Source organism: Dermacentor andersoni, chromosome 2 (genome assembly GCF_023375885.2).
Source record: "Dermacentor andersoni chromosome 2, qqDerAnde1_hic_scaffold, whole genome shotgun sequence".
Lineage (NCBI taxonomy): Eukaryota > Metazoa > Arthropoda > Arachnida > Ixodida > Ixodidae > Dermacentor > Dermacentor andersoni.
The window spans coordinates 80,267,656-80,294,165 of NC_092815.1; the positions used below are offsets into that span (position 1 = coordinate 80,267,656).

The 26,510-nt window shown below is 42.7% G+C and overlaps 2 protein-coding genes across 3 annotated transcripts in view; one reads left to right on the plus strand and one right to left on the minus strand.

Annotated features, from left to right (window-relative positions):
• The window catches only part of LOC126541782 (acidic mammalian chitinase-like), a 56,893-nt gene that overhangs the window by 949 nt on the left and 29,434 nt on the right, over window positions 1–26,510 (minus strand). The window lies entirely within an intron of this gene.
• On the plus strand, window positions 572–7,053 carry LOC126541786 (uncharacterized). 2 transcript variants are annotated; one of them, XM_055076912.2, is made up of 2 exons: window positions 572–1,664; window positions 4,356–6,999. In XM_055076912.2, exons 1-2 carry the CDS (start codon window positions 1,010–1,012, stop codon window positions 5,591–5,593), a joined length of 1,893 nt encoding a protein of 630 aa, XP_054932887.1. In that variant the 5' UTR covers window positions 572–1,009; the 3' UTR covers window positions 5,594–6,999. The 2 variants fall into 2 exon arrangements, with proteins under 2 accessions (XP_054932887.1, XP_050044676.1); XM_050188719.3 differs by having other exon boundaries at window positions 579–1,664; window positions 6,848–7,053.

The window sequence follows — 26,510 nt, forward strand, 5'->3', positions numbered from 1 at the left end:
AAATACATGCAAAACGTAAAAACGTTTTTCTGAGATAACCCGCAGGACCGATTTTAATGAATTTTGCTGCATGTGAGAGAGAAAGTTAAATTCTAGTGACTCTTGGAAGCGGAATTTCGATTTAGGTCCTGAAGTTTGTTAAAAGAATTTTCAAATATTCGAAAGTGTGAAAAAAAAATAGAAGCACGAAGTTTACAAATTCATAGCTCTGCATCAAGAACAGATATCGTGGTTCTGTAAACGGCATCCATTAGACCGTTGAAAGCGGACAAATTCGATATGTCATTTGACAGCTTACGTGAATTTTTTACGTTGTGTGCGAAGTTTTTGCAAAAGCTGTATTTCCATATTACTACTTTATTTTGAGATTCATGTGTAACATATCAATTTTGTCCACTTTAGATGTTCTGTTAGATGCAATTCACAGAATTGTATTATCATTTTGGCAAAGACTGCTGCAACGCGGTGCTCCCCAGACGACCCCACACAGAATCGACTCCTGCAACGCACGGAAGTGACGTCACTAAATGTCAACGTCACATGCACGCGTATTTCCGTTTTTTCGAGGGCGCGTGGTTTGTTTGTTTGTTCGCACGTGACATTCAGTACGCATCCCGTCAGCCGCGCTTGCGGGTCGTGCTTTTCTGCTGCCGCTGGTGCTGGACCCAAGGCCTGGTTCTGCTGCATTCTCGCAAGCCTTTGACATCATCCTTTTATATGCGCGAAAGCTGCTTTGCAGGGTTATCTTATATTTGCTAGCGTTATATATATCTATTCTAATAAGTATTTTGATGGTATTTTGATTGTGTTAGTCGCGTATTTGCCGATCTTGCTGTCCTTGTTCGCGACCTCTTGCTTTGTTCAACCCTAGCGCGGATTTCCCTGATTCAACGTATATATAGTGCTGACTAGAAGGTAGCCTCCTTTCGTTTGTGAAAAAGCTCAGATTTATTTTCTCGCAGTCTTTCTTTTTCTTCTAGGTGTCATTTTAGATTGCACTGCTTGCAACATGACACGTGTTTTGGTTGCCGGTGACTCGATGGTGAAATACGCGGACCAGTATTTCCCATCGCGTCGTAGTTTGTCAGTCAGTGTTGCCGCGCATAGAGGAATAAGGATTGAGCATTTGCTGTCAATGATTGCTGACAAGCTAGCTGGTTTTGATGTTGTCATTGTGCACGTTGGCACTAACAACACTGTTGACAGTGTCAGCGTGTGCATGGACAAGTATCGCCAGCTCGCTCAGGGGATCATTGAGAGAAATCCCATGGTGCATGTAGCTTTTTCTGCCATTCTTCCTCGGGGGCAGAATCAGTACAGCTCATGGGAAGCTCAGTCCTCGTGGTTGCATGACCTGAATGGTAACTACAAAAGGATTAACAGTGCCCTGATGCAGTACTGCCACGAGTGCGGCTACACATTCCTGGGTGGTCTCGTGGACAACTGGCCCAGTTGCCTGAGCAGAGATGGTGTCCACCCGAGCCGCTTTGGTAACAAGGTGCTGGCAGACTTCCTGTACCAGGGGGCCTGCACCCTGTCCATCCATCTGGAGAGAAGCCGCATCCAGCAGTCCTACAAGGAGACCCAGGCACCTTCTTCATGGACCAGTTGGACTCGGCAGGACAGCATCCCTGCCATCTCCGAGGCTGACTTTCCCCCGCTTGGTTTGCATATTTTAATTTCTTCGCATGCAGCAAGTGGACCTTCCACAGCACCAGCTCCTGTCTGGAAAGCCAGCACTGCCCCCTTGCAGAGGCACGGCACTAACCAGCCTACCAGAACCCTTCAAGGTGCTGGATTTTCACTTGTTGGCGGTGTCCGTGTCCGTTGCAAGGGAAGCAAGGCTTGGTTCACCTGGGACAGCCTGCCTTCCCCCACTTTCCATGGCACAAGTGTACCAAGTAGGGGAAAAGCCGAGGGGAGGTCTGCTGAGCCAATGATCCCTGGTCGAGGTGCAAGCACCACTTGTGTCTGGAAAACTAGGAGAGCCACACAAAAGCATGAGAGTGCTCCTGTTGTGTGCTCACCTGTGGGGGAAGGAGAGGCCAGTGCTCAAGAAGCAGCTGTGCCAGAGGCTGTCTCCCACTGTGGCGACAGGGAGTGGAAAGTGGTAGTATCGAGGAGGAGGCGGAAGGCTGCAGCACTGCACAAGCAAGAATGGAGCTGTGACCTGGCTGCAGACAGGAAAGGCAAAGTTCTTGCTGTGACAGCTGCCAAGTTCTTGAAGTTCGCTTCACCTTTGAAAGCAGTTGTTAGCCAGAAACAGACATGCATTAACAGTATAAAGTCTGAGTCTGCTCCTTCTGCTGTCTCTGGTAGCAAGCTTGAAGGACAAGCCAGTGCCCCTCATGACACCATTTGTGATAGTTTTGGCAAGGTGCAGCATGTGGCTAGCAGGCAGAATAAAGACTGCTTGGTAGTTGCTATGGCTGAGTGCAGACCTGTCATAAATGGTGTTCCAAATGAGGTCATTGTCTGCAAATGCTGTAGGTCAGAAACAATGCAAGATGGAGGGCAGATGAGCAATCCTGGCACAGAGGCTGGTGACCTTGACAAAGCTGCGTGCATTGCTCCCACGCGACGTAGGTGTTGTGAGGCTGCTTTGACATCCAGCTGCAGGCCTGCCAGCTCTGATGCCCAGGCTGTTTGTGAAGGAGCTGGTGCTAACACAACCAGAGTTCCTAACACTGTCACTTTATTGCATGGTGGAGGCAGCAAAGTTTATTTAAATGCAACATTTGATAATTTTATTTCTTTCAGGCAAAGCTTTGATGAATGGTGCAGGGAGGGCAAGCACATAGTCACAATAAGTAGGTCTCATAGAAGTCCATTTGCAACAGAATCTAAAGAGTTTGAGTATATTAGGATTTCATATAGCTGTGTTCATGGTCGTGCTATAAAACCAAGAGGCACAGGAAAGCGACCCAAGCAAGCATACAATGGTACTGGTTGTGAAATGGCAGTTTCAGTAAGCCTGTGCAAGTCACCTACTCTTCACTACAAAATAACCAAGCTGCAAGCTAAGCATAATCACGCCACGAAGTATTATGACTTGTATCCTCAAAGCAGGCTTCTAAACGATGCAGAGAAGGTAGAATTCTTTGATTTTGCCAAATGTAATATTGGCCCAAAGTATTTTAAAAGTTTGGTCAAACAGAAAACGGGCAAGAAATTAACTACAAAAGATGTTAACAATTACAAGCAAAGGTTTTCTATTCCTATTCGCAACGAGCAGGCTCACGGAGAAATGGTTTTGGAAAAAATAGACACCTTGTTAGCAAATAATCCAAACTGGGTCATTCACTATGAAAAGAATCAAAGTAATAACCTGCAATTTGTGTTACTTCAGACAACGCACATGCGTGAGATTTTGGAAAAGTACCCAGAGATTTTATTTATTGATGGAACATATAAAGTAAACATTGAAGGCTATATCTTGTACTCTATATTGGTTGAAGATGGTGGAGGTCGTGGGAGACCTGTGTGTTATGCCTTTTTGCAGAATGAAACGACTGAAATTGTGCAGGCTATGTTTGCCAAGTTTGCAGAGTTTAACCCGTTCATTGTATCTGCTTGCAGAGTAGTCATGATAGATAAAGACATGAACGAGCTACGCATTTTGACCAAGATTCTTCCTAATTCTGAAATTTTGTTGTGTACATGGCATGTGCTGCAATGCTTTCAGCAAAAAGTCAATGAGAAAGCTAGACTGCAGCGTGATCAGTTACTCCCTCTGTTAAAAAAAATTGTTTATTCCTTCACTGTGCAGGACTACTTAGACAGGCTTGCTGAGCTCGAAGCTATGGCGTCTAAAGATTTTATTTCTTATTACATGCAGAACTGGCACTCCTGTAAAGAAATGTGGGTACATGCATATCGGCAGAAACTTCCTACATTTGGTAATAACACGAATAATCGCATTGAGTGTCACAATCAAAAAATTAAAAGTTATCTCACTTCAAGCATGCATTTGGTTCAAGCAATAGAAGCATTAGTAAGTTATATTGAGAAGGATTTCTTATCTCTAAAATTTTCCAAGTTTAAGGAAATGAAGCTGAACTTAAATGTAAATGATGTCAGTGAGCCATTTCAACTAGACTTGGCCCGTAATTGCACTTCTGAGGCCACAAGTAAAGTACTTGAGCAGTATGAACGGTTTAAAGAAGTAGGTTATTTGGTTACTTCCACTGCTAATTCTTATGTAGTGGCTTCAGCAAGTTCTGAGCACAGTGTTTCATTATGCCTGACGCGTTGCATGTGTGCTTTTTATAATCAGTACAGTTTGCCTTGTGCACACATTATAGCAGCTCGCCATTTTGCCAAGCAAGACCTTTTTGACAAAGCATGCATACCAGACAGGTGGTGTAAGGATCATTTCCTGAGTGACAGCTGCATGGTCTCAAGTGCCACACCAGTGGTGACAAGCAGCATTCAGCTGCTGCCATCTGTGAAGCTCGACACTGCTCAAGAAAAGTATTCTTACACCTACAAGAGGCTTTGTGAAATGTCCAAGACTGTGGCTAATGTATTATCTAATTGTGGTGAGAAGGAGCTAATGGAAAAACTTGCATCATGCGAGGCATTCTTCAGAAACTTAACCACCTTTCCTAGTAATCAAATTACAGTTAGCTTACAAGGTACACCAGCTCCATTACCCCAGTTGACTGCTACAAGCAGTTGCAGGCATTCGAATAGTACAAAACTTAATGTACCTTTGGTAAAAGCAAGAAGAGGACGGCCAAAGAAAGTCAAAGCTGTTAAGCGTAAGTTTTTGCCATCGCAAAAGCAAATGGTAAGCCTTGCAATGGTGACAGCAGACATGTTAAATGTCTGCAAACGCTACTCTCTTTCAGATGCCGATTTAAATGCTTTAGTACAGGGCACCTCAATATCAGACAGCGTGATTAACGTAGCACAATACTTGATTCATAAAAAGTTTCCTCACTGGGATGGTTTTCAAGATGTGCTACTTGGCCATCGTTTACAATTTACTAAAGTAGAAAGCCCTTTTATTCAAATCTTGCATGTCCGAAATCCCGATCACTGGCTTACGGTAACCAATGCTGACGCTGATGAAAACACAGTCTTTGTATATGACTCAATTGACCAAGGTACTCCTTCTGATGCCATCAGGCAAATCTGTCACATGCTAAAATTGCAGTCACCAACGCTGACCATTTGCACTAAAGGGGCACAAAACCAGTGCAACACGCTTGACTGTGGCTTGTTTGCAATTGCAAATATGTATTATTTAGCATCAGATTGGAGACCAGAAAATTTAAACCTTAGTCAGAGTATGCTGCGCAGACATTTGCTGAAATGCATACAAAAAGGCCACATGGAAGATTTTCCACTCACAAGCTCCCCCACTACTCGTGTGCGGCCAAAAGATTGTATTTATGAGTTGCATTGTGTATGCAGGCAACCGCTGTATGGCAGAAAAGTACTGGACATTTCTTGTGCATACTGTTCAAAAACCTTTCACAGGGAATGCCTTCGCCTTTTACCAGATAATATGGATAAAAAAATAATTGTGTGCTCTAACTCATGTTTGGCTAGTGCCAAGGAAAAAATCCACACTTGTAGTACGTAGCATTTTTCTCTTTGTACGGCTTTAGCCAAACCTGACTATAACAAGCCAGCATAAAGTGAATTATCCTGTATATTGCACACACAACTTCCTGACTGATACTCATGCAAAACACTCACTTGTAACAGAGGCCTTTTTTTTTCGTACTTTTTTTTAAAATACTGCCTAAATGTTAGAATACTCGGAAACATACCAGCAGTGTACTTCAAGCAAGCTCCTATCGAGTCTCTATTTTGAGTGACTGGCAAGCTGTTTAAGGCTAAAGATTGCTGTCTACTATGCATGGTTTTGTTTACAAAAATGCAGGTAACTCTGACTTAATTTTTCCACTGAGGACAACAAATTCATGTAGGACAAACACAATACAAAAGTTTGTTTCCTTTCGTTATAGGTGCATTTGGATTTGAAGAATTACCTGATATAATGAACCTATTTTTAGTGCATAGGCCAGTTATTATCGGGTTTCAGTGTATCTACAAGCTACCAGTAAACACTGACACAAACCGGTGATGTGAAACTTTTATTGTTCCAGAGCCCCGTTAGCAATATGCTTGTATACTTCGATGCTGTTAAGAGGTTTATTTGTTAATTATCAATGCATTAACTTAGATCCATTAGCAGCTGTGCAACTGCTTTATGGTTACCTGCGCCATCGGGATTGCTTAGGCCCAACCACAAGGAACAAGTTTACAACATATTTTTGGCCGGCTATTTGATTTGACGTGGGCACAATTCAGCATCTAGAGCATCAACCCCAGCATCTCATCATTCTTGACGATGGCAGCTGGCGTCAACAATCCGTCAGGAATGTGTTTCTTGTGGTTGAAACTTTAATGTGGGCAGGTTCACTTTGTATTATTCAATTTGAAAACCTGATCAATCTGCTTCTAAGTAGTAGCAAGTATTTTGGATATTCAACTGTGTTACAAAATTAGCTTGCCATCGGTCTGGTACTGCTTTAGCAACCGAAATCTGTACTGACATTGCCCCATTACCTTCCCGTTGCCGCAAGTCTCTCGGCGGAGCCTGACCGCTACAGAGCGCGTTCTCGGGTGGCGGATAGAGAAAACTCTTGTCATGAAGCTGCGCTAAGCAGCTTCATGCAAGACAGGCACTTGTGCCCGTGGACCAACAGGCTAAGAAAATCCTCAACAGCAGCACTCGGGTTGTCACAGTGACATGTTCATCTCGGAGTGCAAGTTGCAGATTCTTTTTAATCCTTTGTACTTCACCTGCGTTTTTTTCCCTCTTGTACAGGTCCACTGATGTACCAGCTGCATGCATTCACACTACCATCAAGTCATCAGGAGCGTCTGTACCTCTATCTAAATATTACACTATTGTCTAAGGTGGAAAATGAGACTTGTATATTTTGCTGTAATGGTTCTGCCAATAAAAGATTGATTATACATATTTCTTTTCTTGCAAAGCTGGCATTGTGTATGTAACAGGCCAGTGCAGCATATAAGCTATAACTTTTTTTTTTGCAGATGCATAACACTCACCTGCTATGAAACCAACTTGCACTGCATAGTTAATATGAAACACAGAAGATGATTGTGCACCATCTTGAGTGCCTTCACATTCTTATTTAGTAATATTTTGCATCAGCTATGCAGCACAACTTGGCTTCCATGTTGAACAAACTAGCCTACACACGTTTCCTTTTGCACTAACTACGTTAAGTATGTGCCAATTAATTCCTAGGCGAGTCTTTTTAAATACTCCTCCTTGATCAGGTGCTTGTCACTGTCAAAATTGAGGCAAGGTATAGCTTTGTCTACAATTTTTATTGTTTATGAACACAAATGAACAGAGACAGCATTTAAAAAATTCATGCTAAAGGGCAGCACTCTATAACAACCCAACACTCAAGTCCAGATTACACTGTTTTGCAATAAACTTGAAAAACACAACACACATTTACTGTTCGGTTGTCTTTCACTGTTGCATGGGTGATCAAGTATTGGGCCCCTGTACTTAAAGAATTGTAACACAATTCAGTCATCTAAATTACATTTTTGCGTGCACTATGCATACATTTTTTTTTTTTAGAACACTTTCTGGGTATCCCATAGACATTTCGCTGCAAGACATGTGCATATTACATGGATGTTCAGTGAACGTCTAGAAAAGGGCATTTTGAATGTTACCTGAAAACAGCCTCAATATTAATTCAAAGTTATTCTTAGTTTGTTTGACTGAAAGAATACAGCACATTTTTATGGTGTACGACAGTGTAGCCCATCTAAATGTTACTTTAATGTAGCAGAGAAATCTGCGCTGATTAAAAGAGCTGTATAAAAGGAACCTGCTTCACTACATGAAATGGGTATGAAAAGGTGACATATCTGAGGGATAAAAATAATTTCAAGTTCACAATTGGTATAACTTGGTGTAGAGCACTCACCTAAATAAACCTTCCCATTCTTTGTTCACATACTGACTTCCACTACACTATAACACTGTTGAGCATGCAACAATTTTCAATTAAATAAGTAGCAAAGTGAAAGCTCATTTGTATTAAACATCTAGAGGAAAAGCTACAAAAAAATGTGGTGTGGAGAAAACACGTAAACATGCACAACTCAAGCATTTCGTGATTAAGCGACTAGAAATTTATGGCTTTTTATTATTTCGCTGCAGGCTGAGCTAACCAATAAAAACTAAGACTTACACAGCATGCTTTGCCACATTGAAATTCATATCACCCTGTTGTTTGGATACTTCAGGTCACGTGTAGCTGTTCTAGGTACTCTAAGGCTTCCACCATAAAGTGAACCCGTATGGCTTAAAGTGCCTTTTCTCTGCACCAAGACAGAAATGTAAATAATCATGTGAAAGTTACTACACACTTCTTTCCTTGGCATTTCAGAGTTGGTAGAGCACACTTAACATACACGTAGCGCAAAAATTTATTCGTTGACTGCCCCACTAAACATCCTACCATGCTGCGGTGAAACTATGCACTTGACCCACCCCCTTTCCCCCGTGCCTAACCCCATAGGTCATGTGCAGAGTGTCACAGAATTCTGTTTCGAGGATTCTTTGCATGCGCTAATGTTTCTCCAGCCATTGAGCATAAGTAAATTAAAAAAAACTAGACTAAAACATAGCACTGCTAACTGTCTAAGTATGCAATAGGTTGTGATGATTGTGACATTTCTATGCATGTGTAATCTTGCACATACTCATTTATCAAAGTGACCTTCCTATAACTTGTACCTCCCACAAACTTGTGATTTCATGCACACAGTGACACAATCGTACACACTCAACCCACCTCCAAAGTGGGTGAAGTACATCCATAAGGCTATAAAGGAGTGTGTGACTGATGGTGGGATTGAATCCTTCTTCTAGCAAATGGCCCAATGTTCTAACCATCATCATCATCATCATCATCAGCCTGGTTACGCCCACTGCAGGGCAAAGGCTTCTCCCATACTCCCCAACAACCCCGGTCATGTACTAATTGTGGCCATGTCGTCCCTGCAAACTTCTTAATCTCATCCGCCCACCTAACTTTCTGCCGCCCCCTGCTACACTTCCCTTCCCTTGGAATCCATTCCATAGCCCTTAGTGACCATCGGTTATCTTCCCTCCTCATTACGTGTCCTGCCCATGCCCATTTCTTTTTCTTGATTTCAACTAAGATGTCATTAACTCGCGTTTATTCCCTCACCCAATCTGCTCATTTCTTATCCCTTAACATTACACCCATCATTCTTCTTTCCATAGCTCGTTGCGTCGTTCTCAATTTGAGTAGAACCCTTTTCGTAAGCCTCCAGATTTCTGCCCCGTAGGTGAGTACCGGTAAGACACAGCTATTATACACTTTTCTCTTGATGGATAATGGCAACCTGCTGTTCATGATCTGAGAATGCCTGCCAAACGCACCCCAGCCCATTCTTATTCTTCTGATTATTTCCGTCTCATGATCCGGATCCGCCGTCACTACCTGCCCTAAGTAGATGTATTCCCTTACCACTTCCAGTGCCTTGCTACCTATTGTAAATTGCTGTTCTCTTCCGAGACTGTTAAACATTATTTTAGTTTTCTGCAGATTAATTTTTAGACCTACTCTTCTGCTTTGCCTCTCCAGGTCAGTGAGCATGCATTGCAATTGGTCCCCTGAGTTACTAAGCAAGGCAATATCATCAGCGAATCGCAAGTTACTGAGGTATTCCCCATTAACCTTTATCCCCAATTCTTCCCAATCCAGATCTCTGAATACCTCCTGTAAACACGCTGTGAATAGCATTGGAGAGATCGTATCTCCCTGCCTGACGCCTTTCTTTATTGGGATTTTGTTGCTTTCTTTATGGACGACTACGGTGGCTGTGGAGCCACTATAGATATCTTTCAGTATTTTTACATACGGCTCATCTACACCCTGATTCCGCAATGCCTTCATGACTGCTGAGGATTCGACTGAATCAAACGCTTTCTCGTAATCAATGAAAGCTATATATAAAGGTTGGTTATATTCTGCACATTTTTCTATCACCTGATTGATAGTGTGAATATGATCTATTGTTGAGTAGCCTTTACGGAATCCTGCCTGGTCCTTTGCTTGACAGAAGTCTAAGGTGTTCCTGATTCTATTTGCGATTACCTTAGTAAATACTGTGTAGGCAACGAACAGTAAGCTGATCGGTCTATAATTTTTCACATCTTTGGCATCCCCTTTCTTATGGATTAGGATTATGCTAGCGTTCTTCCAAGATTCCGGTTCGCTCGAGGCCATGAGGCATTGCCTATACAGGGTGGCCAGTTTTTCTAGAACAATCTGCCCACCATCCTTCAACAAATCTGCTGTTACCTGATCCTCCCCAGCTGCCTTCCCCCTTTGCATAGCTCCCAAGGCTTTCTTTACTTCTTCCGGCATTACTTGTGGGATTTCAAATTCCTCTAGACTATTCTCTCTTCTATTATCGTCGTGGGTGCCACTGGTACTGTATAAATCTCTATAGAACTCCTCAACCACTTGGACTATCTCATCCATATTAGTAATGATATTGCCGGCTTTGTCTCTTAACGCATACATCTGATTCTTGCCAATTCCTAGTTTCTTCTTCACTGCTTTTAGGCTTCCTCCGTTCCTGAGAGCATGTTCAATTCTATCCATATTTTACTTCCTGTGTTCTAACCGTTAACACATCCTTGCACATACACTTCTCTTGTGCCAAAGTCACTCTTTGAAACATCTGGTGCGTGCAAAACATGCCAGTTTCTCGCATTCTTCCCTCTTGACAGCTGGTACTTTGAGATGATGTGTTAGACTGCACTGCCTTTGGGATCAGGCTACATTATCTGCTAGATCCTTCAAAGCGGTTGAAGTTCACCTACAATGATATCACATTCAAAGTAATAAACTAACATTGTCCCAGTAAAATCCGATTAGTGGGTCCTTGTAGCTGTTTATATTATGCATTAATGTGTCATGCTCTTAATGTGTCAAGCACCTAGAAGTGACACCACTATGTTTTTTAAGTCCAACCTTTCACCTGTCTGCCAATCATGTATGTCGGCATTATGAGCAGAGAAGAAATCATGCTCACTCGACTGGCACACCCAGCTTAGCCTGCTCAAGCTTAGTGGAGCAAGGTCTTATTAATTCATCAATGTATTAAAAACTCCTTCATCAAAATGTGTTCACACTAAATCAGGTGTCACACCTGAAGCGGTCTGCGCTGGACGCATGAAAGAAGACTAAGGAATGGGCTAGGGGAGAAGTGAGAAGGAAGTTGGAATAAATGGCGGACGACACCCGTCTCACTTAGATTATGTCATTTCTGTTGCCGTTCTAGTTAGGAACGCTACATTTTGGCGCAGCCGACAGTTTTCGAAGACCAGCCATGCGGGTGATGTTTTTCGTCGACCAGGCGTCATCGGAGTCTGTTGTGTTCACCCGATACCAAGTGCACGGTGAGCCAGCGACGGACCGTTCTCTTGAAGTTAGTTCTACCGCGCTGATCAACGTGGTGCTGCAACAAGCTGCAATCAGCCGCCAAGCCCTCGTGCAAACAGGATCGGTGACAGTGAATCTACAACTGCGGACACTGAGAGAACTCGTTCTGGAACCCATACGACGTGGCACCCTCAAAAAGGAAACGCCTGCCGGGAAGGTGAGCCTAGACTTGAGTGTTATGGAACTGCAAAGGAACATTATACAACAGATCGAAATAATGAGAACTTTCGTCCAAGCGCTTAGTCGAGAGCAGTCAGCACGAAGCATTGTTGAACCAGATGTTCTTGAAGGAAACTTGCAAAATGCTCACTACTGGCTGTGGTTTTTCGAGTACGCCTGTGACAAGAATATGTGGCACTCCGACGATACAAAGATTTGGAATATGCGCCGCTATTTGGGCGGTATAGCCAGAAGATGGTATGACGCGCAACTCATGGATCATGGAACAACATGTTGGGAACAGTGGAAAAGCAGCTTTTTAGGGGCTTTCGAAGGCAATGCAGTAGAAAGCTGGGATGCGGCACTACGGTTCAGTTATACAAGTGGCTCTCTGCTTGAGTACTGTCTTGAGAAAGGGTCGCCTATTATATTCTGCAGAACCGAAGCTGTCGTCTTCTGCTGTTGTAGCTTTGATAACGCAAGGGTTGTGTATCGAGATCCGTAGTCATGTGCAGCTCAAAGGTCCAAGAACGTTTGATGGCCTTCTGAACTTTCTACAGACCTCAGTGCCAAGAATTAAATCGAGAAGACAGCCAGATGGTAGAACAGAGCAACTTGATTCTCGTGAGCTGAGTGAGCATCTAGAGTCGTTGCCGTCAACTGAATGTGAACACAGCTTCATAAACAAATCTCTGGGAAGCGTAAATCATGACTGTGAGGATGGTGAAGAACCAATTACCGCAGTTCACGGCAACCTACTTCCACATAATCTGTCTACCGTGCATCACAAGCCCCAGAAAAAGAGCTTCAGTGAGACAGTGTATTTGGTGTCGTCAAGCTTATTGTACACCCCCATTAAGGTAGATGGCATTGAAGTGAAGGGTCTCATTGACAGTGGAGCTTCGGTATCTATTATCAACAAGACTCGAGTGGATGCTAGTCGTCTGCACGCTGGTAGAACGTTGCGTGTCCAAGCCTACGATGGGTCAGTGACCATGCATAGCGAATGGGTAACCCTGGCTATTGAATTTCGAGGAAATGCTATTACCAGTGACGTATTGGCAATTCCCAATGTCACCTATGATTTTCTTTTGTCCCGTCCAGACATGAAAAAACTTAAGATGAACCTCTATTGGGATGACGAGGTAATGGCCGAAGACATGATAAGAACAGAAGATCCTGGTGAAGAACCTAGTGTATCAAGGCTAATTTTTCACCAGGAAGACATCAAGACTAAGTACCCAGAGCTTATATGCATGGGAAGCTACCTTCCAGCAATGAAATCCCATGTCGTTCCTTTCGAGCTCGCAGATAAAACAGAGGTTCGTAGAACGCCCTATAATATGTCCAGAGATAAAAAGGTGTGGCTGAAAAAGGAGTTGCAAGAAATGTTAGACGCAGGTATCATCCGGCCTTCTGTATCCCCATTTGCTTCTCCTATAACTATTGCACCTAAAGAAGACGGGACATTCCGCCTCTGCACAGACTATCGAGCCCTCAATCGTCAAACAGAATTGATACCTTATCCAATGCCGAGAATCGACAACATCATTGACGAAACCGGTGGTTGCCATTGTTTTTCACGAATAGATCTCTGCAAGGGCTTTTGGCAGATTCCACTAAGTGAAGAAACGAAGAAGTACACCGCGTTCATAACCCCATTTGACTTGTTTGAGTACAACCGCCTACCATTTGGTTGGAAAAACTCCCCTGCGTGGTTTCAGAAGATTATGACGGACATTCTGAAACCTTACCTGGGCACATTTTGCAATGTGTACATCGACGACATCATCATCTACTCAAAGACAAAGGACGAACACCGTAGTCATCTTTCAAAAGTTCTTCATACCCTCAGTCTTGCCCAACTCAAAGTCAACTTCAAGAAAAGTGCGTTCTTTCAAGATACCGTAGTATTTCTTGGCAGGGTGTTTGATGGACAGACTAAAAGCACCAAGCAAGAATCGGTAGAGAGAATCTCCAAGCTGGTAAAGCCTTATGATGTGCACTCCCTGCACGTTTTTCTTGGCCTTGCAGGACACTTTCGGGCGTTTATCAAAGACTACGCACTGAGAACAAGGTGCCTCACACGTTTAACTCAGAAAGACGTGCCTTTTCATTGGGACGAGAAGTGCGAAGCTGTCTATCGTGAGCTTGTAAAACTAATATCGTCGGACCCCATCTTGCGAATACTGGATTTTTCTTTGCCTTTCGTGCTCAACACGAACGCATCACATTATGCTACCGGTGCAGTTCTATACCAGAAGCCATCCAAACAAGCTGATCAAACCAAACACTACGTCGTGGGGTACTACAACTATACCCTGAAACCCGCCGAAATCAATTACTGTACCACAGAAAAGGAAGCTCTGGCCGTCTTAAAAGCTGTGCAGTACTTTCGTACTTACCTGGAAGGTGCCAAATTCATACTTTTCACGGACCATCAAGCACTGACTCAACTTCTGAGCATGGCCCAGCCAAGAGGCCTCATTGCTAGATGGGTGAACTATCTGCAACAATTTGATTTCGTAATTTCGCACCGTCCTGGCCCACTCCTCACTGACGCTGATGCACTATCAAGATTACTTGTACAGGAATCAAGCAATAATCCAGAGACAATCAATCATATTAAGCTATGGGAAGGTACAGAAGAGCTCCAGTTTATCAATGGAAGGTATCACGTACCACCAACTATGATTCCAAGGATTCTTCATCTATACCACGACACCCCTGAATCGGGTGGACATGATGGCTTCGGGCGCACTTATAAGAAATTGCTCATGAGATTCACATGGCCGGGCATGAAAAACGACATCAGCCATTACATCCGCACATGCCACCTCTGCCAGGTGAACAAAGCTAAATTCAAGCAATCGACAGACGTTATGACAAACCCTGAATATTCAAGCGTCCTGTTCGAAGTAATTCATTTGGACTTTGCGGAGCTCAAAAAGAAGGGGGAAGGAGTCAAGCGAACGCAAGCTTTCTTGCTCTCCATAGATGAGTGCACAAGACGATTGTGGCTAAAGCTGGCAAAGAAGACGCGAACAGCGTAATAAACCTCCTCAAAGCTGAATGTTTTAAGCACACAAAGACGCTCGTCTGCGACAACGGGCCGGCTTTCCGGAGTGCCAAATTATCAAAGTGGGCACAGGAGCACAGCATAATGATAAAGTATTCTTCTCCATACCACCCGGCAGCAAACGGCCTAGCGGAACATATGCCATACGAGACATCAAACAGTATCTGAAGATGTATCCAGACTTTGCCGGTGGCTGGAAGTGCTGTCTCGAGGCCGCTGTGAAACATCATAACAGATCATACACCATGGGTTTAGGCTGCAGCCCTCATTTTGTAACTTCGGGTACAGTGCCCATACTTCCTGCAGATCGTGAGCTAGGTCTCCTTGAGAACCTCGAACTTGCGGAAGTAAGGAAAACTGTGAAAGAACAGGAGGTCTACAAGCGCCGCATGAGGCGAAACTTTGATAAAAGGCACAGTAGCAAGGTACTGGACATACAGCCTGCAGACTATGTCCTTTTAAGGAAAGGAGCTATGCCCTCAAATTCAAAATTTTGCGGACCATTTCAAGTTATTAAGACTGCATGCCAGCATGGAATATTGAAGAATGTCTGGTACGCCGGAGCCTCGGGCCAAACGGAGTGCACCGCTGTTGGAAACATATTCAAGTATTACCCCAGGAGGTGTAATTAAAAGAAATCCGGAAGAGTGAAGCGGTCTGCGCTGGACGCATGAAAGAAGACAAAGGAATGGGCTAGGGGAGAAGTGAGAAGGAAGAAGTTGGAATAAATGGCGGACGACACCCGTCTCACTTAGATTATGTCATTTTTGTTGCCGTTCTAGTTAGGAACGCTACAACACTTTCAGAACGGATGGCAGGGTGCGAAGTGGAAGAATGGTAGTAGAACAGTCACGATACCACTTTGCTTGAGCAAAGTTTCGGTAGAGCTAAAACCGAGTTCAAGCATGCCTAGTGCATCAATTAATGCAGCTTTCACTGGGAAAGACATGACAGGGTGCTGAGTGCAAGCAGAACAGAGAAATGAGTTGCTGCATCATGCTGTATGAAATGGTGCCACTGTGGGCAGGAGGAAGTGGCTTGATACAGAAGAAAACGGTTCAACGAAGGATTACTCGGTTGCATGGCGATGGAGCAAAAACAGCGGCCGAGTGCACCTGCGTCTAGGGCAAGCTGCTTCGGTGTTCTCCGGTTACGGATACTAGAACTGAACACGTTGCACCATCTGGGGCGGTATGCCCCATACTATGAAAGAACTCAGCCATCAGCAAGAGCATGGAGTTTCCTACTAAACTGAGTACAGGGACTTCCCTTGCACCACACATCGGCACACATTTCAGTGCGAACACCCAACGCGCGTAAATTCGATGTTAGTTTGCAGTGGCGGCGCTGTGGACTCATTGTTTAGGAGCAGCAATAACTATTCGTTACTACATAATAAGTGCAAATTTTCTCGGACGCAGTACCAAATCCCGCACTAGAAATGATGTTTGCAAAACGCGCTACTTGTCCATCCAGACGCGGAACAGTTATAGCAAGCCGAAAGCAGACGCACTTGTTTAGATACAAATATTGTAAAACTCGTAACCGCATCGTAAAACTCACCGTCAGACTCATCATTGTTGAAAAGCGTTAAGAAGCGACTGCCACGCTTCAAATTTAAACAACGCGCATAAGAGACGCGAACTCACGAACACTACGATTCGCTAGGACATAAGAGGATTGGATTGACTTGCAATGCTTGCCCGGATCTCTTTCGTACCTGAACAATGTGGGTGTTACCGCTGGTTTCAGCATTTCATTTGTTTATTATTGCGCGCCGGTTCTGCTAGAAGCGGTGTCAAGCGAAAGTTCTGCGACATCGCTACCCGCTTTGCATATCCAATGCTCGGTCAGCTACGTACGATGCACAGCGCCAATGCGTATAATACATTACGTTCCCTCTAGGTCAGTCATTGTTTACGGCTTTTCAACGCACATGCCTGCTAAACGCTTTTCCTGTGAGAGAATCACACTCAAGTCTTATGTGAAGCGTAAACTCGAACGTACAGGCTCAATTTACAGAAGCATAATAAAACATTCGAAAAAGCGCCGGCTATGGCTGATGACTGCTGCTGCACGCTTCACAGCATGATTACCATTCATTCCGTAAAGAGCACTTATTCATTCATCAAAAGAAACCTGCACAGCCTTATCATTGATCTAAAAAATAGCATATGCATGGGAAGCTGCGAGCTCAGTATGAAGTTTCATTGCCTCTCCACACATAATTAAGCGCTTTAGTGCATGAAATTCTAGCAGACCATGCGATGTTATTAGAATTTATGAAGCTTCACAGCCCTACACAGGCGTTGAGGTAAAGCCCTCGACAGACGCAAACAGATCGTGGAATCGAACGAATGACTCCACAGTGCGCTTGTGCTTAAGGTGAATGTAACCATTTGCTGCCCCTCCGCTCAAGATGCCGTCTCAAAGCGTGAAATTCGGTCATATCGTGCGACATAATAACAAACTTGTCAAACTTCACTGCACTGCCCAAGCGTTGAGGTAAAGCCCTCGGCAGACGCAAACATATCGTGGAATCGAACGAGTGACTCCACAGTGCGCTTGGGCTTAAGGTGAATGTAACCATTTGCTGCCCCTCCGCTCAAGATGCCGTCTCAAAGCGTGAAATTCGGTCATATCGTGCGACATAATAACAAACTTGTCGAACTTCACCGCACTGCCCAAGCGTTGAGGTAAAGCCCTCGGCAGACGCAAACATATCGTGGAATCGAACTAGTAACTCCACAGTGCGCTTGTGCTTAAGATGAATGTAACCATTTGCTGCCGCTCTGCTCAAGATGCCGTCTCAAAGCGTGAAATTCGGTCATATCGTGCGACATAATTACAAACTTGTCAAACTTCACCGCACTGCCCAAGCGTTGAGGTAAAGCCCTCGGCAGACGCAAACATATCGTGGAATCGAACGAGTGACTCCACAGTGCGCTTGGGCTTAAGGTGAATGTAACCATTTGCTGCCCCTCCGCTCAAGATGCCGTCTCAAAGCGTGAAATTCGGTCATATCGTGCGACATAATAACAAACTTGTCGAACTTCACCGCAGTGCCAAGCGTTGCGGTAAAACCCACGGCAGAAGTAGGGCTGCATGAAATGCCATGAAAGCACAGGTGGCGCTTTTGCGCGTGATGTGAAGTGAAAACATTTTGTGCCACTCTGCACAAGTTTGCATCTCAATGTGTCTTTTTCAGGCAGACCAGGTGATGTCGTTACAACTCCGTCAAGCTTAACAAGACTACACAAGCATTGCCATAAATCTTGCAGCAGAAGTAGCTAAGGTATTAGTAAACTTAATTAATACATGGGCAACGCTGAGCGCCGACGGTAAATGCAAACATTATTTCTGTCATTGCACGCATGTCTGTGCATAGCTGCTTGAAACGAAGGAAGTGCTGTGCAGTGCAATATTAGTTATATCAACATTTATGCACGTCACTGCAAAACTTAAGGATTCTACGGCTTGTATGCTTAGTCAAAATACAAAAATAGTGAATCAATAGGAACTGTTTTTATTCATAAGATGAACGAAAACATTCCATGCCTTTTTGCACACAAATCACAGCATGTATAAAAAAAACTGAAAATCTCAAGGAACTCCTAGTAGATATGTGCAACTTTCAGATAATAGCATGTATGCCAAGATAGCATCAGCTGTCAAAATTAAGAAGTATCTTTCAACTCCTCACAGTCTGTCACTCCCTTTGTGCAAAGCACTGTGAGCTCTCTCTGCTGCAGCCTTCTTGGCACAGCGCTCCTATGTCACTTCGTCAGAGCCACTGAGGAGAAAAAAATAAGACAAAACCAATTTTATACCTGAGCTGGCTGCCAGTCATCACTACCACCTAGGGGCCCTCAACGCTTGACATGATGTCAAGCAAGCTTCACTTTTCAGCTGTCCCCTGCCTCCAAGCAATCTTTTTGCGCCTTTCTTGCTTATAATATAAGCGGCGAAGTTATGCACACAGTACGTAAGCCACAACATTCAGCAATTATAAGTGACATTATTCTCATGCACTTAAACCTAAGCATTTTATTGTTGCAGCTTTAATATTGAATAGGCATGCTTGGATAGTGAAATTTGCTGATTGAATCGATAGCAATATTCAGGAAAAATTACCTCTGAATATCGAATCAAATATTGAATATTCCCAATTTCTAAAATAACGAAATGAAAAATGCCGTAGAGTCTGTTAAGGAAAAAAAGACTTGCTGGCCTTTTTGGATGCGTATAGTGCCATTAACAACTAGATGTCAAGTCAACTAGGAAGCTTGTAAATGAGAAGCAAAGGAAAGCACAATCATATCTGGTGCACAATGACCATGACACAAATAAAAGAAAATGAGCAGCATGTCCCAGACACATGTAGTAGAGTATAGTAGAGTATACAGCTCAGTGAAGGAGTTAAGGGCAATACTGCAGCCCTGCATATCATTTTGAAGGAATCCAAGCATATGGAGAGATTGACCAAACATAAATTGCTTTGTCTAATTAGACAGAGCAAATGCAAAGTCTTCCTAAGGCACGACATGCTTACTCAACTATAGCATGTAAATGACCTCCTCCATATCTTTGTTTAGAAACTGGATCATCTGCGCAACAATCACAGTTGTCCTGCACTATAACCATTCAACGATTCTTCATTTATATCAGTCTTCCTCCTTGTAGACTGCAAGAAGTGTTGTTGTCTTTTACAGTATTCGAACAAAACAAATGTACTATTCGACAACTTCAAATAGTGAATTCTCGAATCGAATACGAATTGAATAGCAAAGACTATTTGATTCATATTCAAAATTTTGAATATTTGCACACTCCTATTATGAAATTGCAAGATTGGCTTGTAATCGCAATATATGTGGCAAATTTTCTATTAAAAAAATGTGGGTTAGCCCCCGCATGCATCTCATTTCACAGCCAATCAACCATCACTTAATTTCCTTGCATTGCTGCTGTTCACTCTGTCTTTTATACATTGCCACATTTGCACTGATAATAGTTGCTACTGGACATATCAATTTTATCTGCAGCATGATGTATAATGTCCTATATATTAACAAGGAATAGATGATACTAGAAATTATCAGTTATCATATATAATATACAAGACAGTTAACTGATAATCTATAAGAGTACCAAAATTGGTGCTAGAGGAAAGGAGGGCAGCAATGTGCAGCAGAGGATTGGGAGGTGTAATTCGAGATAGCATAACTGCACTGTCCTAGAATGGAGTCAGCTAATTCAAAGCAAGGATATGACTGAAGCTTTCAATGCTGAAGCAGACATAAATTGGTTAATGAAGTTAATGATGGCCATGTATGCACCTTGAAAAACATGGGAGCTTGAATATAAAAATTAAGTGTACCCAGCAGCACAGATTGAATTCAGATTGTACTTAGGCACAGAGGATGGCCTGTCTCTCCTGCCAGATGGTGTCCTGCTTGTCTCCCCTCACAGCCACTAGTTGTGGACGGTGGTGGCAACTGATACAACCAATGCATGCAATAATGCAGAACATAATTTAGGTAATTTTTGAAACATGGAAGACTTTTGTCTACCAAAGCAGGTAACAAAAGTGGTACTCATATTTTTGAGTCTGAGAAGAATTAGTGTGCATGTAAATTGTTTTCATATTGGGTCCTAGCTGTGCTTCAAACCACAGTGTGCCACATGGCTCTGTTCTGGCCCCCTTGCTGTTCATCATTCGTCCTGCATGGAGGCTTCAAGACATCACAAGCATTGAGTTCTTTATTTATGCTGATGACATGACGATTTGATCAACGTATGGGTATCTTGATACACAATTTGACAGCTGCAAAATGCTCTTGACATACTCACTGAATATGCAGAGACTGTTGGTCCCCAACTATATATAAGAAAGTCCTGCTGCATTCATGTTACTAACAATTAAGATAAGGAGAAGTAAGGTCAGTCTTCAAAACTGACTTTGAGGTAGGAATCAACCCATCAGTCATGCTAACAATTCATGAGCTACCTCTCCTTAGCCTTGGAATTCATCTTTCTGGTTCAGGCTTGAACTAGCCTAGGCCAGTCTGGAAGTCATCGACCTTGACTTTGGACTTAGTATACGGAATTCAACCAAGTGCTGGTAGAGCTCCCACTGAGGTGACACAGCAACTTGCAAGTTTTTTTAAATTTCACCATGTATCACCTATCAAGCACAGTTTCGTTGACCGAGTGCTCAGCGGTGGGCGATACTAGATTTCACCATTTGAGAAGTGAGGGCAATAATGGTACTGAATCAAGTCTTATCTCAATCCAAATGCGTAAATTGCATGCCCAGCTTAGCCCAATTATGGAACTTGTCATTCTGTGCAAGCATGTAAGACACCTACGATAACTTATCTCTCTATTAGTTGCAGCTCTCTCTTCTCATTTATACAGAGATCCTCCCATGATAATGACATTTTCTGACCTCCTGCTGTATGGCACTGTACTTATATTAGCACTAATACAAGAATAATGTTTAGGAGAAGTAATTATGCAGCTATTTCATACGTGAGATATCAGGATGCCTAGAGGGCACTGTGCAATTTACCCAGGCTATGATTTTTAGGGCAACATAGGATGGATCACCGTCATCACCCCATTTACAGCATTAAAAATTATTTTTCTTTTATATGCACACACCTGTCCATTTGACACGAAGAAAAGGCTTATTTCAAGACTGTGAGACACTAATTAATTATGCATGCTCTCAGATCCTGCCACACTAAATCATCTAGGAAAGTTGGCGAAGATTCTAGACAGCATCGAAGAGAAGAAAAATTGAGGCCTGGAAACTACGGGCAGGCTAATGTGTACTTTTGTGCTCTCATTTATTACTATGAGAATATTCGAGGTTCATATGTGATGGCTTTGTGATGAGAAAAGAAAGAAGTTAGGCAAGGATGTCAGCTGCTATGAGATGTGCTTTATTAGAAAGTATAGGCTGCATTAGTACCTGTGTGGGTAAACCAGCATGTTCCCTGAACAAGTGAAGCTATTTTAGCCTACAAAAGCTGCCTTGAGGCTACTTGTTTTGCTTCATTTGTTGGCAAAAGGTATCTTGCTCTCTTAAAACAATTTTCACAGGAAAGTGCTGCATACTTATAAGATGCACATCATATCTAAGGCAACATGTAAAGCTTTATTTCGATAGCTAGTAAAGCCTTGGCCATCACTAATGTCTGTGCTGTGTACTGATGTGGCAGCACCACGCTTACACATTTAGACATCTTTTGCAGTCAAGCATGCAGGAATGCAGACAACTTTGAAAACCTGTCTCACGTACTGATGTTTAAATTGTGTCAGTTTCCATCGTCTCCATGCTGCGTGATCACACGAGAGGTCAACACGGGTCAAAAAATTTATATTTTACATTCGATAGAATATTTTATATTTTATGCACATATCACTCAGTAGCATGAAAGTGAACATGACTTCTATGCCAAATGAATATTTAGGAGGAAAAAAAAAATTGGGAAATTCCTCAGTGCGGAGGCACCTATTTCATGCACAAGGCATTCTCGGAAATTCGCAACAATGTGAAATACAATACATTACAGCTACAAAGAATATATTTTTGTCTGTAAAACATAGACGTAAAGAAGGGCTAGCTAGCCGTGCAAAACAGAAGTGTTTTAGCATAACTGCTTAATTTGCTACAGTTTCCAAAGTTGCTATATCTACAGTTTTTTATCAACTATACCAATCCGTGGAGCCTGTTGAAATTTGGTGGACTCTGAGACCTTAACCTATTCAACAACTTTGCGCAATATTGTTCTTGTATCACAAATTATCAGTTTTACAATTCACTTCAAATGTGAAGTTTTGACGAAAATGAATGCGATATAAAAATCAAAATAAAGAAACAACATTGTAAATTAAAAACAAGTTGCATTATTTTGTTTGTAAGGACAATACTACAGGTGGTAGAAATGAAAGCTTCACAAGAACATAGCAATGTGCTAAGAAAAGGGGACATTAGGGTAAAAAGAACATGCACAAGGCTCTGACTTGCCTAAACTTGACCATGATTGTGACAGAAAGGCAGTTTTGGCCTTATGGTTAATACCTATACATAATAATGCGTTCACTGCAATCATTATTCGCTTTAATGGGAATAAAGAAGCGTCAATATAACCTTTACGTGGCTCTTTTATTTAACAGCATATGTGCGCAGCTTATGGCATAGATAATTTTTAACGAAGGTTTGTATTTCTTTACGTGCTAGAATTAACTGTTAGTTCTCTGTGAATGTGCACAGGTAACACAATGTACGGCAGGTGAATGCCTCTAAAAATGTCACACTGGTCATTATATAAACGTCATTATATAACCTAAGATGCAGTGGTGGGAGTGGCAATGGTGCTGGTTAAAGCAGTGTTAGCTGGCACATAGTTCCAGCTGCCAGGTGCCTAAAACTGCCAAAACTACCTTTCTGTAGCAATCATGGTCAAGTTTAGGAAAGTCAGAGCCTTATGCATATTCTTTTTATGCTGAGGTCCCTTTTTGTCTGATTATGTCTGATGTTTAATAGTACAAGGGCCTGGAATGACTATAAAGAATGCCATGAATGTTGCATGATACATTTAACACTTAAAAATGGATTGCTATAAATAATTAATATTGGCTGTATACAGGCTTAAAATTACTTGCTGTATAGGAGTGTAAAACATATCTGCTGTTAAAATTACAAGCCTATAAGCGATGTCTGTCTTTGCTAAAATGCATGAGGAGATGCGAAGATAAAGCATTTGAACTGGTGTGGTCTTTTACCAAGCACTCTGCGCCTTTCCAGAGCCCTTACGCACAATGGTTTGGAAGCTGGCACTCCATGTGCACTGCAGCATTGCAGCTTAAGCCTTCAACTGGAGGCAATGCTATGATTTAAGACTTTGAAGACACTGTATATATATCCAGCATACCTACACCACTGAGAAAAGTACCTGACAGTTTTGTTATTGAAAAGTAGATTGTTGCCAAGGAAAAGGGCTGTACTGAAAGGTAAACAGGTGCACATTATATCGCACTTCCTGTTACAGCCTATACAAGGCTGATAGTATTTGCCAAATAAATAAATAAATAAAAAATATATAATGTAATAATAAATTGTTGTTATGCTGTTTTATGGATAGGCCTATCTTATAGACATGCTTTATGGTTAGACTACCTGTTCTCCATAAAGACATGGAGAACAGGTGGACCCTCCAAACTTGTTGCATGTTGATGACTCGCTGCTCATCAGAAGGTAAGAATGTGTACATGCCATCCGTTTTTATTCTCCACATTCCAAATTCCAGCCACCTTGCTTGTCTTTTAATTGGGATCAGGCTGCACGAAGTGTAAAAAGGTAAAAACAGAAAAAGCAAAATCTGATTGCCAAACAAAACATGCGTCCAAGTGTGTATGCTGCTCCCTAGACTTGGTATACCTGATCCCGTTATCTTGTGATGAGGCGTAACACGAGAGTGCAGAAGCACCACCATCCATTCACTTCGTCTTGACTGCCTTTCTATTTGCCCAGTTACTGTCACTCATGTGGATGTAACCCCATGCTCAATGACACACTTATGCTTTCCCATCATTGTAACAAATTAATGAGCGAAATAATTGAAACATTATGTATCAACAAATTACGAGACAAATGTATTAGCCAGGCTTAAATGGTGACCCTTGTGACCAAGAAATGCAATTATCTAGATGTGTGTCCTGAGTGAAATGAATTATTGTTACGTATTTATTTTTGTACATGTCTACCATACCATTCTCTAACATTGTTTTGTTATCACGTGGCTTTGTGAATCTACTTTTGCCATTTATTTTTCTCGTTGTGTATACTGTTGCTTCAGGACATATATATATCTATGTATATATTAGCGTTTTCCTTAAACAAATATTTTTCTTGCATATACAGTGCCAAGTCTTTACTTTCTTCACCTCTCTTCTTTTGTCTGTGTTACATCGTGCTGCCAAGCAAGACATCGCTATAAATCTGCACCCCCTTGCCCATCTTTCAGTTATTCTGCAGTGTGTGTAATTCATTACTGACCTTTATATATTCCATGTATCTTGCAAATTGCTTCTGAACATTTTACGCAAGAAAAGCTTTAGGTCCGTGAATGAAATGTGAGCTCGACTTTCAGGGCCTCTATAAGTGATGGATGCTTCTTCCTAATCTGTGAGCCAGAGATGTATCCTAGGCAGCCTCTACAGGAGGGCCCAAGTCAAAATATGCAAAAGAGAAGGGGGACCTCACTGCACACTATGAGCGCTAAAATGCCAGCATTCTCAGGGGAAGCCTGGGCCCTCAGGACTCGGACTGTGCCGGTGCTGCAAGCTCATTTCATTCTAAGCCACGGCGAGCAGGCACCATATGCAATTAGGCCATGCACAGATACTTGTGTAACTAGCTTAGGACCACGTTTTTGTGGTTTTTATATGTTTGTATTACTTTCACTGTGCTAAGGCAGTCAATGTGTAGTAATATAGCTTTATGAATGCTTGTGCCTGTAATATGGGGAAAATAACTGTTAGTGCTTTGCTTGTAAGGATGCTTGTTTGCAGATTAACAGCCTCAAATGCAACAAAAGAAGGTCCCAGTGCTGCAAACAATACTCTTGCTTGTGATTTTGAGGCGTCAGTGATGAACTCTGAGCATGTATACTTCAATTTCAGTTCTAAGTATTGCAGTTGCATATATGCACACCTAGCACATGCTTGGAAGCTTAAGGAATGAGGTGTCGCACTCTTTGCATTGTTACTGTTGAAGTGGTTAGCATGGGTCATTAAACGATTTCCAAGGATCGATCTGTCCAAGATCTGGCAACAGTGCTCTTAACATGCATTGTGAATGGAAGTCTGCATGTTGGCCATGTAAATAGCTCAGAGTATTTGACATGCCATATACTACAGTGTGGCAACAGTGTTCAGAATCTGAGTGAATGTTAGCATGAGGCTACTATAAGCAACCACGACTGGGTCACCGTACCTTTCATTATACATTATCTTGAATACATATTCAAGGTCTTCGGGACCGGCCCAGTTTACTATTACTCTTTCAAGGATCCGCTCAATTTACTCGAGGATAAGCACGAGGACGCGGCTAATCCCGGGAACGCAAGAAAAGAAAGCTTCTGTTTAGAATCGAGCACAATTGATGCGGCCGCATCGGTTTCTCCGCGATCCGAGTCAGTAATATTTGCGCAGCTATGACGACATTAAGACGCACGGCGCTGCAGGAAAATGGGTGTCAAAACTGGTTCACTGGTTGCTTCGATCTCGAAAACGAATCGTGGTGACCGACTTTTGTGGTAGACAGCTAGCAAAGAACTCGTATGGGCCCGACCCTTTGAGGAAACGTTCGAGTGACAGTGCGAAGACTGCAGTTTCACGCATCTGTCACACTGTATATAAATCCATATTGCGGCGTTCGGAGATTGCTGTAAACACAGCGTGTGGCGACGTAAACGTGGGCATGTACGCTTGCAGCGCTTGTCGTCTGCTGCTCCAGAGAGGAAACGGGGGAGAAGCGTGCGTGTGCTTGCGGCCCCACCACATTCCTCGGGCTCTCGGGTGACGCACGAGACGCTCAAAAAATTGCTTTCCATCTCTGCAGGCACCTTATAGATAGCATAATATTTTTCTGCCTTGTAATATTGAACGCTGACTATTATTATAGAGAAACGCATGAC